Here is a 12,671-nt window from a genome sequence, read left to right as displayed (position 1 = left end):
TCTCACTTGCCATTGTATTTTTCTCCTTACTTTTGTTACCAAACTTTGTAAATGGTGGTCTGTCTTCCTTTGCACTACCTCCTCCTCTACGTATTCCCTTCCCTCCAGGGAATCCCCACGCCCAACCAGGTGAGGCTACACTCTCAACGTACAGCGTGTGATCCTCACGGCGCTTATCATACTGCACGCCGCAATCATCTGCTTGTGTGTCGATCCCACTAGACTTACCTTCTGTGTGGGAAAGATTATTTTTAACTTGTTTGTGTACCCGCAATGCCTGGCACTTAGTAGGTGCACAGCTTGCGTTTGACACTTGAGTGAATGTGTGCGGGAATACACAAAGGGATCCACTCACTGCAATGTAGTATTCTGCTGTAATTGATCAGTTCTTTGACCAGTGCTCAATGAAAGAAGAAACATAGTGATACTTAGTTGTCAAAACTCAGTGGTTGGGCTCATGAAGAATGACTAGAAAATGGTACTGTTTCAATATTTGGTTAAGCATTCTCTTTACATCCAAGTATCTGAGCCTATTATGTGCCAATGCACTGGGGTACCTCAGAGAAGAGATTTACTATCTCGCACCTACTCCCCAAATTAAAGCTGTGACATCACCGCCAATGGCATTCTGTCCTTCCACGGCCACACACCAACGTGGAATCCTGCCAATCTTTTCCCCAACTGCTCCTGGAGCTACTCCTCCCTCTCCCCACAGCCTCCTTTTGGGGACAGTAAGAAGCCAGAGACAGGAATCCCCCAGGAGGTCCAGACCCCTCCCCCCAGTCCCTTTTTGTCACATCCAATTAACCATCTGCCAGTCTCCGGGGTCTCCTTCTAGGCCCACAGTCCAGCTGCCAACTCAGGACTGTGTTTCCCCACCCCCATCACTCATAGACGCCCATTGTCCTTGGGCTGCGGGATAAGAGTGTAAAAGGCAGGGATTTTAACCACATTCCCAGTCCCTGCCGGCCATGCCTGGAATAATTGTAACTGCAAGCTTAAAAATCATATCCCTACCTAGCTCTGCCCTGCAACAGAAGGAAAGAAGGGAGGCAGTGGAGAAGGGGGAAGAAAACTATGGAAGCATCAAAATTTTCATGATTTAGAAAATAAAAGAGTTTCACCTAACAAGTAATATGATAATATTATGTGTTCTATAATATATGTAATATATATGTAATATAATCAGACTAGTAATATATTACACATAATGATATCACTAGTAATAAAATTCCATTTCTATTACTATTTACAATATTAATATAACTGTAACAATACACACTACGTCTACAAACATCAAGTGATCCTGAGAGGTGCCCATTTTACAGATGAGGAAACTGACAGTCTGAGAGGTTGTAACTTGCCTAAGGTCACACAGCCAGTAAGTTCCTGTCCTAAGATTCTATGATTCTGGGACTGAGCTATACCAAAGGAAACTCCCCCCTCCCTCGACTCTAAGAAGTATAAGCCAAGTCCCCCACAGCCCACCTTTTGGTAATAGCAGCCCCCAGATTCCTACTCTCCACCCCTCTGGAGGCTCCGGGTCAGGTCCCTGAGGAGCCTCTGATGAAATGGGGCTTTTCACCTAATGACAGTTCTTGGGATTGCCCCTAAAGGGGAGAGCTGGGAGTCCGGTTAGAGGGAGTGTTTTGGGGCCAGTGCTCGCTGGCACCTTCCCTCTTGTGTGAGGGGCTCCTCCTCATGGAGAGGCATGAGCACCAGGCTCTTCCATGATCTTGACTCTGCTTCCCCTTTCTTCTAGGGCCTCTGGAGGCATTAAGGAAACTCTGGAATTGAAGAGCAGGTCCCGTCCCTGGGAGATACGCTACCTGACAGCCAGGTATGGACCCCTCCCCGGGAGGCTGCCCCCAACACCTTCTTACCTGAGTCTCCCTCTGTCTCTCTCTTCTCCCCACTCACCCTCCACTCTGCCAACTGGCCTTTCTGACTCATTCCATTAGAGGTGATTCTGCAGACCCTGCTATATAGCCTGGAGCAAATCCTACCTCAGCCCGCAAAAGGAAGCCACCAGCATTTCTAGAAGGATTGTTAATTTGGGATCTCCTAGACTTCTTTCCATCTTCCCTGCCCCAGGGCCTCCTAGGGCCACACCGACCCAGCTCACACATTTCCCAGCTGCCCTCAGCATACACCACACGCTACCCCAAATCTCCAATCTCCAAGCCAGCTGACGCTCTCTCTGCTGATCAGGCGCAAGGCCCCTCAGCCGAGGCCCTCGCCAGGCAGTGCCTTAGCTTAGGTCGGCCTTCCCCCAGGGTCCTCTGGCTCCAAGTTCACCCTGCAGCTGACACTGACTTGAGGCTCATCGAGGACTTTCCTCTGTCAGTTGCTTCTCTCTTCCCTAAATCTTCATTATTCCCCTCCTGCCTGCCTCCCTCCCCTCCCCAGCCTAGGTATTCACATATCTTCCCCACCTAAAAAAAGACTCTCCTCAACTCTGCTACCCATATCCAACCACCTTACTATTTTTAACCTTCCCTTCACAGCCAAACCTTTCCAGAGTCATCTATATGCACTCCCACCACTTCCTCCCCATCCACTGACGCCTCATTCCCCTTGCAATTTGGATTCCACCTCCCATCCATAATTTCCAAGGTTCCCAGCGATCTCCCCGTGCCCAGAACCAAGGAGCTTTGCTCAGTGCCCGTCTCCATTCATCTCTCTGCAGTATTGGGCCCTGTTGATGACTGTTTTTCTCTAAGCTCTGCTTTCTCCTGGTCCTCCGGCCTTGCACCTGAGTCTCCAGCTCTCTCTCTCGTTGGCCCTCTGCCCTTAAGTCTATATATGCTTTTCATTTATTATCTCATCTATTCAGATAGCTCCAGCCACAACTTCTTACGGATATCTCCCAAATCTGTATTTCCGGTTCTGGCCTCCCTCCAAAGCTCCAGACTCTCTTCTAAGCCGCCTACGGAATCAAACACCTCCCTTAGTTATTTCACTGACACCTGAAATGCAGCACGTCCCCAAGTAAATTCTCAAGTCCTCCCTCTCCTCCTGGTTCCCCACAGCTGCTTGTCCTCTTTCTAACTCCTGGTTTTCATTTAGGGTACCTCCATCCTCCCCGTCACCCAGGCGCTAAGCTTTGGAGTGATCTTTGATTCCTGCCTCTTCCTTGACATGTCTACACCCAAGTTGCCAAGTCCTATAAACCCTACCTCCGTGAGGTCGCTCACGGCCGTGCCCTTCTCTCCAAGTCCATTGTGGCATCTCAGATTCAGACGCTCCAATTTCAGACCTCCAGTGCTCTCCTGTCTGGCCCTGGCCAGCAGGACCTCCCCTATTCTAATCAGCAGGGCTGCCAGATTTACCTTCCAGATCACGCCATCACCCCATTCAGAAACCTTCAGTGTCTCCCAAAAGCAAACTGCAGAAAAACCCAACTCCTTGGCCTGCCACTCAAAGTTCTTTATGACCTAGGAGCCCGGTAAATGTTTCATAAATGACACAATCCATCTGGTCCCCACCCCTGTCTGAGTTTTATCTCCCACTGATCCTCTGTTTGCATGCTCTGAGTCTCATAAACTGGATGGACCACTTCCTGCCCCAACTGCCAGGGATGTTCGCCCATCCTTCTAACACCTGTCCAACCTGGAAACAACATTTTCAGTCTTCCCCATCCAAATCCTACCCATCCTTCAAGTCTCAGCCCAAGAAGTAATCACTTCCTCAAGAACACAGCTCATCTACCACTTTGCACTCCTACTTGTTTATACCTGTGTCCATGTCTTCTAGCTACCATGTTTCCCCCAAAATAAGACCGGCTCTTATATTAAAGTTTGCTCCAAAAGACGCATTGGGGCTTATGTTCAGGGGATGTCACCCTGAAAAATCATGCTAGGGCTTATTTTCTGGTTAGGTCTTATTTTCGGGGAAACACGGTAAAGACAGTTCCATGCTAATAATGCCATGGGACAGAGGGGAGGAGACAAAACTAGTTCTCCAACAGTGTCTTCTTTACTTCTCTGAGTTAATTCCTCTGTCCTACCCACTGATTCTTTCTGTTCCCTCCCTCCTCAGCAGACACGATTTCAAGCAGCTCTATTGATCCAACAGCCCTGCAGCTGTCAATCATTTCCTAGTTATTTTGCTGCCAGTCATTCACACAGAAAGGAGTGGCAGGAGGAGTCTGAACTACATGCAGACAGAGAAGGAGCGGGAAGGGGTGATTCACTGCACCCACCTGAGGTTCAGCGGAGGAAAGTGCTCCATTCTTGCTAGGCCCCTCCAAAGGGCATGGGGCCATGTGCCAGGGCCTGTGGGCTGGCACGGGCATACTTTTGGAGACAGAGAGAATAGAAGTGCCCTGATCTGTGTAAGGAGGACGCCCCATCCAGTACCCTTGGAAAACAAAATTGAGAAGGATTGCTCTCTTCCTGGGCTGCAAAGGTCCCACCAAGGTCAGATTAAACAAGACAATGCTTGTCCGAAGAGGCACTTAGAGTAATAGAACGTTCGATTGGAAGGACCTGTCTACATATATTTGGATAGAACTGTACAACTTACAAGGACCTTTCACATACTGTATTTCAATAGCCTGGGGGTATTATCCTCATCTTACACAAATGTTAAGTCACTTGCCCAAGTCTTTCCGATAAGTAGAGAGCAAAGGGGAGTGCTCACCCCCTGCTCTCTTGCCTGACCTTCTCAGCCTCCTTCACAGGCTTCTGCTTGCTTCTTTTCCCACCCCTAAATCCAAGTGCTCCCTGAGGGGCTACAGTTATATCCGTTTCCCTTCCTGCTCTTTATTCTTTCTTGTAATGATTTTATACACTCCCATAGCACAGTACATGGGCACTCAATGAATATTTGTCACACAAATCGTTAAACGACTGAATGAAAGAAAGCTAAAGCGCAAACCCTAGCCTTCTGATTCCACAGACAGGCTCCTTGCGCTCCATCAGGCTGCCTCTCTGGCGTGCTCGCTCATCCCATGTCAAAAACCCTGTGCAGCACCCTTTCCAGAAATACCCCAGCCTCTATGCCATCACATTCACTTAATAATTAAAACAGCAGGAACAACAAGGACAGCGAGGATTTCTTGTGCTGCTACTGTGTGTCAGAAACCACTAGATGCTTTTCACACATTTTTTTTCTTATTTAATCTTCTCAACCTATATGTAAAAGAAGCATTATCAGTCCCATTTTGTAGAAGACTGAGGATGAGAGAGATTAAATAATTTACCCAGGATTCTCCCCCTAGTTAGCACTGAGCCTGTCTTATATAAATAAGTGCACTATACGGAGTTTCTCAGCCTCAGCACTATTGACATTTAGAGGCTGGAATATTCTCTGTTGTTCTGTGCACTATAAGATGTTTCACACTACCCTAGGCCTCTACCCACTGGATGCCAGTAGCAACCGCCTCCTTGAGCTGTGACAACCAAAAAAAAAAAAAAAATGTCTCCATACATTGACAAATGTTCCCTGGGGAACAAAATTACCCCCAGGTGAGACCACTGGACTACACCACACTGACTATCTCCGGAAGTAAACTGCCAAGTTCAAGAACCAGAAAGAACGTTGAAAAATAAAACTGTTCATTTTCCAAATCTAAACAGGACCCCCAGTTTACCTGCTCTGGTGTTTTATTGATATTTACAGTCAGTACGATTTTTCTTACTTCTCATTTAATTTCTTTCTGTAGCTTCAGTTTATTCTAACACCTCTTTCATCCCACAAAGGATAATTAAATACAACTGGATAGAATGTGTCAGTAATAGAGTCACTGATGATTTGGTAGCACGAGGAGGAAGCAAAGCCTCTTGAATCTACTGGAGGCGCACCTGGATGTCATCGGTGTGTTCTAAAATATACCGGTCTCATCAGGGAGACCACCTCAGGGATGATGTAGATGCCTGATCACTGCACTGTACACCTGAAGCTAAAGCTGAACAATAATGAATGTCAACTGCAATTTTATATATATACATATATACACATACATATGTATATATATGTGTGTGTGTGTATATATATATAGACATATATATATATATATATTTACAAGAAGTGTATTACAGAATTAAGAATAGAGACAGTGGAAATGTAATGGCTGTGTGCGATGTCAGAGGGGTAGTAGATGGGGGAGGGGGGTTGTCACTGTGTGAGGGATATTAAAGATAAATGTCTAACTATTACATTGTTTTGTGCACCTGAAACTAATAAAAAAATTTAATAAAATAAAATAATAAATAAAATAAAATATACCGATGTAGAAATAGCCTATACAAATACAATACTGGAAATAACACAACCTTCCCCCTCCAGAATTATAAAGCCCTCTCGATACTCCCACAGAAAACCCTGGAAAATGGTGTGACCAAAAGCCCTATTCATGATGAGTGGAAGTGGAGGAGAATCAAGAGGGAACAATAAACATTGAGTTAAGCATCATATTTACATTCTGGAGCACCAAGCACAACGTCCAAAGGAGATGTTTTCCTTTGCTGCAAAAGAGAGCTCAGGACGTAAGAGACCCCTCCCCTTTAGGTACCTGGCAATGCACAGACAGGGTGGTGACATTTACTCAAATAATCGCACGCAAACATAGGTTGTTATTCCCAAACCTTCCTTCTCTGTGATCTGGTCATCAGCTCCTCCATCTAAGTAGATGGGGCTATCATCTGAGAAAAAAGTTTAAAGAGTCATACAGTGAATACCAATATACCACCACCTAGATTCAACAACTGCTTATATTTTGCCATGTTTGCTTTATATTTAAAAAGGTGTCTTTTGTTTATTTGTTTGTTTGTTTTGATGATTCACAGCTTTTCAAAAGACCCTTTTTCTTACCTCCAAAGAACAAATAAGTTCAATGGTGGAGACAAGCCCTATGTGTATGAAGAGCAAAAAACAATATAATTCTCCACTGACAAAGTGAGCAAATGAGCAGAGACAAGTGAGTGTTTCAGGAATTTGGAGGAGTTGGTCTTGCGTGTTGTGAAAGCTCCCAGAAGGTGGGACTCCAGTCTTGAAGAATGAGTTGGATTTTGGAAAGTGGGGGTGCCAGAGTGGATGACTCAAGGAGAAAATGAGTCAAAGTGCCCTTGGAGAGTAAGAAGAGCAGTCAGGCTGGAGGTGAGCTGTGAAGTACAGACTTGACCTTGCAGGCCCCTGGGAGTCACCCTCCATCCATAGACCAGGTACTGTGGGGGATGAAATTAGTGCAATCTACTCGGTGAAATGTGGTTTGCCTGCAGGTACCGATATGGAGCTGGGGTGAGACAGCAGATCCCAAGGGACAAGAATGATGGCCGCTAAAGATGGGGCCTGGCCTAGGGCAGAGCCCTGCAGATGAACAAGGAGTAACTATGAAAGGTAACTCAGTAGGATTTGTTACAGGAGAGAGTCCTCACAAACAATACCAACGTTTTAAATACCATGACTGGCAGAGGGAAGACGCCACTTACAGAATTAAGCAAGGCAAGAGCAGGAGCTAGTTTGGAGAGTGGGAAAGACACAGAGTTGAGTTGGAGGCTGGCCGAAGTCCAGGTAACAGCAAACACTCCAGCTGAAAATGTCTGGACTCATAGGACCAGGCTCAACAGAAAGATGGCTGTAGAAGATATTTCCACATCAATCTCTTCATTTGTCCTTTTTTTTTCCTTTGAGTCTTAAAGAAAGAGGTTTCTCCTCTGTCACAAAGCTAAGCTCCTGTTTTGTTAGAGAACCTACTCTTATCTCACCTCTTCAGGTATCTAACTCAACAGTCAATCTTGCGTCTTCAGTTTTTCCAGTCTGCAGCTTTCGCCCTTCCACCTCCACACCTGTTCTGACTCTCTGACAAAAAAAATACAAAAAACAAACAAACAAAAAACACCACTGAAAACTCCTTTTCTTGATACTAACACCCTTTCTAACTAGCACCCAACCACTTTTTCCTTTCAGTGAGAAACTCTGCAGGTGACAGCTTCCTAGCCACCACCCCAAACCCCCATTCTGAATGCGTCTTCTAATCCTGTGCTCCCAACAGCTCCCAGTGGCCTTCTTGTCACGCCCAGTGACGCCTACCCAGTGCTCTTCCTGCTCAATGGCTCTGTGCCCCTGTCATCACATCAGAACCCACGCTGACTCCCTGGAGTCTCCGGGCTAAAGTCTCCTTTGCTGCCCCTTCCTACATAAGGGTTTCTCCCCCTAATTCTACCTTGAGCCCTCCCTGCTTTCCTCCAGCCCCTCTCTCTGAGCCAACGCGTTCACAAAGCTTCAGTTGCTTCCAGTCCTGATGCAGATGGCTTCCAAGTCCACACCGCCAGCCCGAACCTCCCGCCTATGCTCCTGTCTTGAGTCGCCCCATTTCCCACAAATGCTCACCTGGGCGCCCCTCAGTCACCTCCAATCCTCCACCGCGGAAGCTAACATCACTACCTGCAAAACTGGCTCCTGTCTATAATCAGACTGTGTCAGTCAGGACACGTCAGTCCGCTATACTCTCAACCAAGCTACTTCTGTTTCCCTCGTGGGATCAGTTTTCTTTTCCCCCTATAACTAGCTTGTCAACAAATCTCCACATTTCCGCTTTTGAAAATGTTTCTGTGTTGCCACTCACGCCCCATCCTTTCTGCCACCAACCCACACTAAGCCCCTCCCCCTCAGCTATGGATCACTTTCGCTTCTCTCCGGATTCGTTCTCTCTCGTCCACTTCATCAGTCGTATTACCTCCAGATCAACCTTTCCAAATACCACTTTCTTCAGGAGATGCCCTTGCTCAAGAACCTAAAGTGACTCCCTACCGACCCTGAATCAAATCAAACTCCTCTTGGGCTTCCAAGACTCTTCCTGTCTGGCCCGGCCCTACTTACCCAATGCTGTTTTCCACTCCTCCCCACCTACCCGTCACTCAGTCAGCCTCAAGTCCCCAATGTCACTGCTCCAACCTCCTTGGGCCGCTGCCCACGCTGCTCCTCCCATTCGCCCTCCCCACACCCCCTGCAAGGGAGCCCCTGGGTTCCACTCCTCTGCAGTTCTGTCCACTTTTTATCTTGTAGCACCACAATGTTTAGCAATTAATTCATCTCTGAGCAGTAACTGTCAATCTTCTTTTAAAAGTTCTTCAAGGGCAGAGACCACCTGAAATATTGTGTTTGTATTGCACAGCGTCCTGGACAGCGGAAGGCCCCTAGTAGGAGCCGAAAAGTCCTTGTTGGTGTTATATTCCAAATGGTTCATATTCCCAGCCCTGAGTTTCCATATTTCCCCTTCTCTGCCTCATAACCGTGAACAATAAAATTATTGAGACACACTTTCCCAGGCTCGGAACAGAGAATTCCCAGAAAGACAATATGGAATCCACCAAGCTTTAAGAATAGTGGAGTGTGTGTGTGTGTGTGTGTGTGTCCACGGGCACACAGGGAAGTAAGATTTAGAAAATCTAGCTTAATCAGTTGTTCAAGAGAACTGAAGTACCAAAATAACCAGAAGGTGAAAAGTAAGGAAACAAAACAACAAAATTATTCAAAACATGCCTAACTAGACACACAGTACGCCAAGATTTTGACAGAGCAATTGCCAATCTGAGCTTTGTGCATGCAAAATTTTCCACCAGAAAGAAGGGGGAAACCCTGGCACTAGGGACTTTGAGAACTTATTTGAAGGTGTCTCAATTCTTCAGTTGGATAAATTCCTCAAGTCCAGCCTACCAGGTGTACTGCTATGTTCCACAGAGAGGGAAACCAGAACGGAGAAGGTTAAGAAATATGGCCTTTTCCAGGTTTAACAATTCCCCATGAGAGCCCAGGCTAGAGAATAGAAGGGGGTGCGATCAGAAAGCAGAGCACAGAGGGCCACACAGGTTGGATGGCGGTTCAGCTGAGGACCCTGGCAGCCGGCACTCCCTCTTACAACTTGTTACAGGTGGTCAGTCATTTCCAGCCTTGTGCAACGAGGATTTCATTTTTCTCTGATTCTAAGTGCACATCAGACCTAGCCCCCGTCAACAACGTAGTCTGAGGAAGAAGAATATCCCCAACAAGAGTCCCACTGGAGTCTGCTATTAACTCTGTGATTTGAACCAGGGCTATACAATGTAAGCCCCACCTTGTGTTTTGAAAAACCCTGGGAAAAGGAACACACTGGACCAAGATAGGCCATTAACACTGTGTGAATTCATTTGTCAGAAATTAGCAAGCCTCCAGCAAGTGAGCTCCCCTCCCATTGACTGGGTCAGAGAATGGGCAGGAACTAGTGTTTGGATGGTAGCACAGGGGAAGGAGAAGCAGAGGTCAAAAGATGAAAGTAGGGTACAGGAAGGGAAAGTGGGAAAGCTCCCACTTCAAGAGTTCTCCCCAGAGCTAGGAAAAGGCAGACTTTTGACCCAGATGGGAAGCAAGAGGGGTCAGGAAAACTTACTGGTAAATATTTCCAGGTATCACTTGGCCCCCCAAAACTCTATCCTAGGTGGCAGGCTACAAACTCAGGTCAAGTCTGAGATGCTGGCTCCCCACACTCGCTTTAGAATCCATGCTTTGGGTCCCAGGGTATGTGTGTGTCACAGAGATGAGACAGAAAGAGAGAATGTGTACACAGAATCCATGTCTGAGGAAAAGGAGGGAGGGAGGAAGGCAAGACTGCCTCCTGAGAAGCAGGATAGGGTAAGAGGAGCTCCCTCTGCTTTCTCCAGGTCCTGGCATCAGCTCCTGTCTTCCAGTGTTTTCCTTTCCAGACCCACTAGAAAATGAACATATGGGCCAATCCAGCCTGACTTCTAAAGCCACAAGTCTCCCCAACAAAGCACTCCACCCCGGGGCTTCCCTAGAGATGACCTCCAGACAAGGCAATGAGGTTAAGAAACAGATGGATGTGCAGGGAGGGAGCCTTCAGAGTTAAACTGATCCCTGACCCCACCAGTGCATGTCCTCTAATCCAACTTACAAAAAAAGAGGGTAGAAGCTCAGGGGCCCCGTGACTTATGGACTCCTTGGGACAAAGATTCCAGACAAAATGGTTCCAGACAAGTGAGATGGGAGCTCTATCTACCGAGTTGGAGCAAGCCACAGGTAAAAGGGAGATGGGGAATCCCTGGCCATCCAAGAAACAGGGCCACAGGTGGTGGGAGGTGAGGATGGTCGCGTCTGTTCTGGGGAAGAGGCTGTGTAGTCGGCGAACAGGAGAAGCTATAGACCTGGGGGATGGGAGGTGGCTAGGCTGCCAACAGCTGGAAAGGCAGATCTGGGGGCTCCACAAACTACAGGCAAGCAGATTCAGTGGGTGTGTATGAGGGGGACGCTAAGTCACACTTCCAGGAATGAGTGATTCTTATGAAAAGCTCATGCCTTCCCAGAAGTACAGAAGAGGAGGACAGGGAGGAGGTCCGAGGCGCCCACCGCCCTCCCAGCGCGTCTGCCTCTCAAGTCGGAGACGCTGCTCCCCACCCGCACCCTGCATGACTGTCCTGGGTCCGCCCCGCTCCTGTCAGTCTGCAGCCTGCGTGACTCCAGGTCCCCACGGCCCCCTTCATTGCACACCAGGGCCCCGGGCTCCTGGCCCGAGAACGATTGCCATCCCAGAGCGGCCGGAGCCGGGCTGACAGGCTCTGGGGTCGGGGGAGGTGGGGGGGCGGCGAGGGAGGGGCGGGGAACAGGAGCGGCACGCTGCAAAGTAATCCAGCATCGCCCCGTGCCCGCGCTCCGGGAGAAGGCGGCCGAGGGGTCCGCCTCCCGCCTCCCACCATACAGACTCCCGCAAGTGGGGTGAACGCGGAGGGGCGCCGAGCTCCCAACCCCCACCCGTCTCCAAAACGCTACCAGCATTGCCATAACAACAAGAATCTCGGCAACTCCAGCCCGGACGACGAGGGGGGCTGCCCCCCAATATGCACACCCCAGCAACAGCCCTCCTTCCCCAAACTTGTCCGAGACACCGCGGCCAAGGGAGCGGCCCTGCCCCCGGCCGCCCGCGCCCTGCCCAGCCTACCTGTCCGGAAAAAGGCGTCCACGTCCGAGTCGGCTGCTCCTCCTTCCTCCGCTGCCCCCTCCGGGGGGTTCATGACTGAGGGAGGACGTCCGCAGGCAGCCGGGGGCCGGCGAAGCCTGGGGCTGTGGGCTGTACGGCGCCGGGTGGGCGGAGGGCGCGGGGCGCAGCGGCAGCGGCCACAGACCCGGCGGACTCCGGGCTTCGAGGGCTGGCGGCTGGGGCGGCCAGGCTGGGGCAGAGGACGTGAAGCCTCCCTCAGGCGGAGGCGCGCGGCTGGCTGGGGGCGCCTGCCGCCGGCTCCCCCATGCTACCCCTTCCCAGGGGGCGCTGGCCGCCTGCTGTCTGGCCGGGGCCCGGGACCCGGGTCCGGGCTGCCTGGGCGCCCGCTCTCCGAGCCCAGCAGCGGCAGCTGGCTCTCCTCCTCGCCCGTCTGCCTGTCTCTATTGTTCAGCCCTGCTCGGCTCTCCTCTTTATTTTTCCTCCTCCCTCCCACCCTCCGTCTCTCTACCTCCTCCCTCCCTCGCTCGCTCGCCCGCTTGTTCGCTGCCTCCCTCCCTCGCTCTCTGGCTCCCCCTCTGGCTCCAGCGGCCGCCGCCACCCCAGCTCCTCCCCCCGGCTCCCGCTCCTCGGTCCACGCCAACAATGACCCCCGCAGCACCGAGCGCAGCTAAGTCCTGGCCGGGGCCAGGGATTCGCGGCGGACCCCTGGCGGCGCGGACCCCTCCCGCCCCCGCGGCCC

At 49.8% G+C, this 12,671-nt stretch overlaps 1 protein-coding gene across 15 annotated transcripts in view; it reads right to left on the bottom strand.

The window, feature by feature from the left end:
• The window catches only part of KALRN (kalirin RhoGEF kinase), a 615,365-nt gene extending 602,966 nt beyond the window's left edge, over positions 1-12,399 (bottom strand). For 13 of the 15 annotated variants that reach the window (XM_033132405.1, XM_033132467.1, XM_033132483.1 and 10 more), the window contains exon 1: positions 11,933-12,399. In XM_033132405.1, the coding sequence (XP_032988296.1) occupies positions 11,933-12,005 (73 nt within the window). In that variant the 5' untranslated portion in view covers positions 12,006-12,399. The remainder of the gene's footprint in view (positions 1-11,932) is intronic. The other 2 variants (XM_033132509.1, XM_033132520.1) reach the window with 1 other exon arrangement.
• Positions 12,400-12,671: the final 272 nt, after the last annotated feature.

The sequence above is a fragment of the Rhinolophus ferrumequinum genome, chromosome 2 (genome assembly GCF_004115265.2).
Source record: "Rhinolophus ferrumequinum isolate MPI-CBG mRhiFer1 chromosome 2, mRhiFer1_v1.p, whole genome shotgun sequence".
NCBI lineage: Eukaryota > Metazoa > Chordata > Mammalia > Chiroptera > Rhinolophidae > Rhinolophus > Rhinolophus ferrumequinum.
Note: the sequence above shows the minus strand (reverse complement) of the source record. Positions and strands in the feature narration are given on the sequence as shown.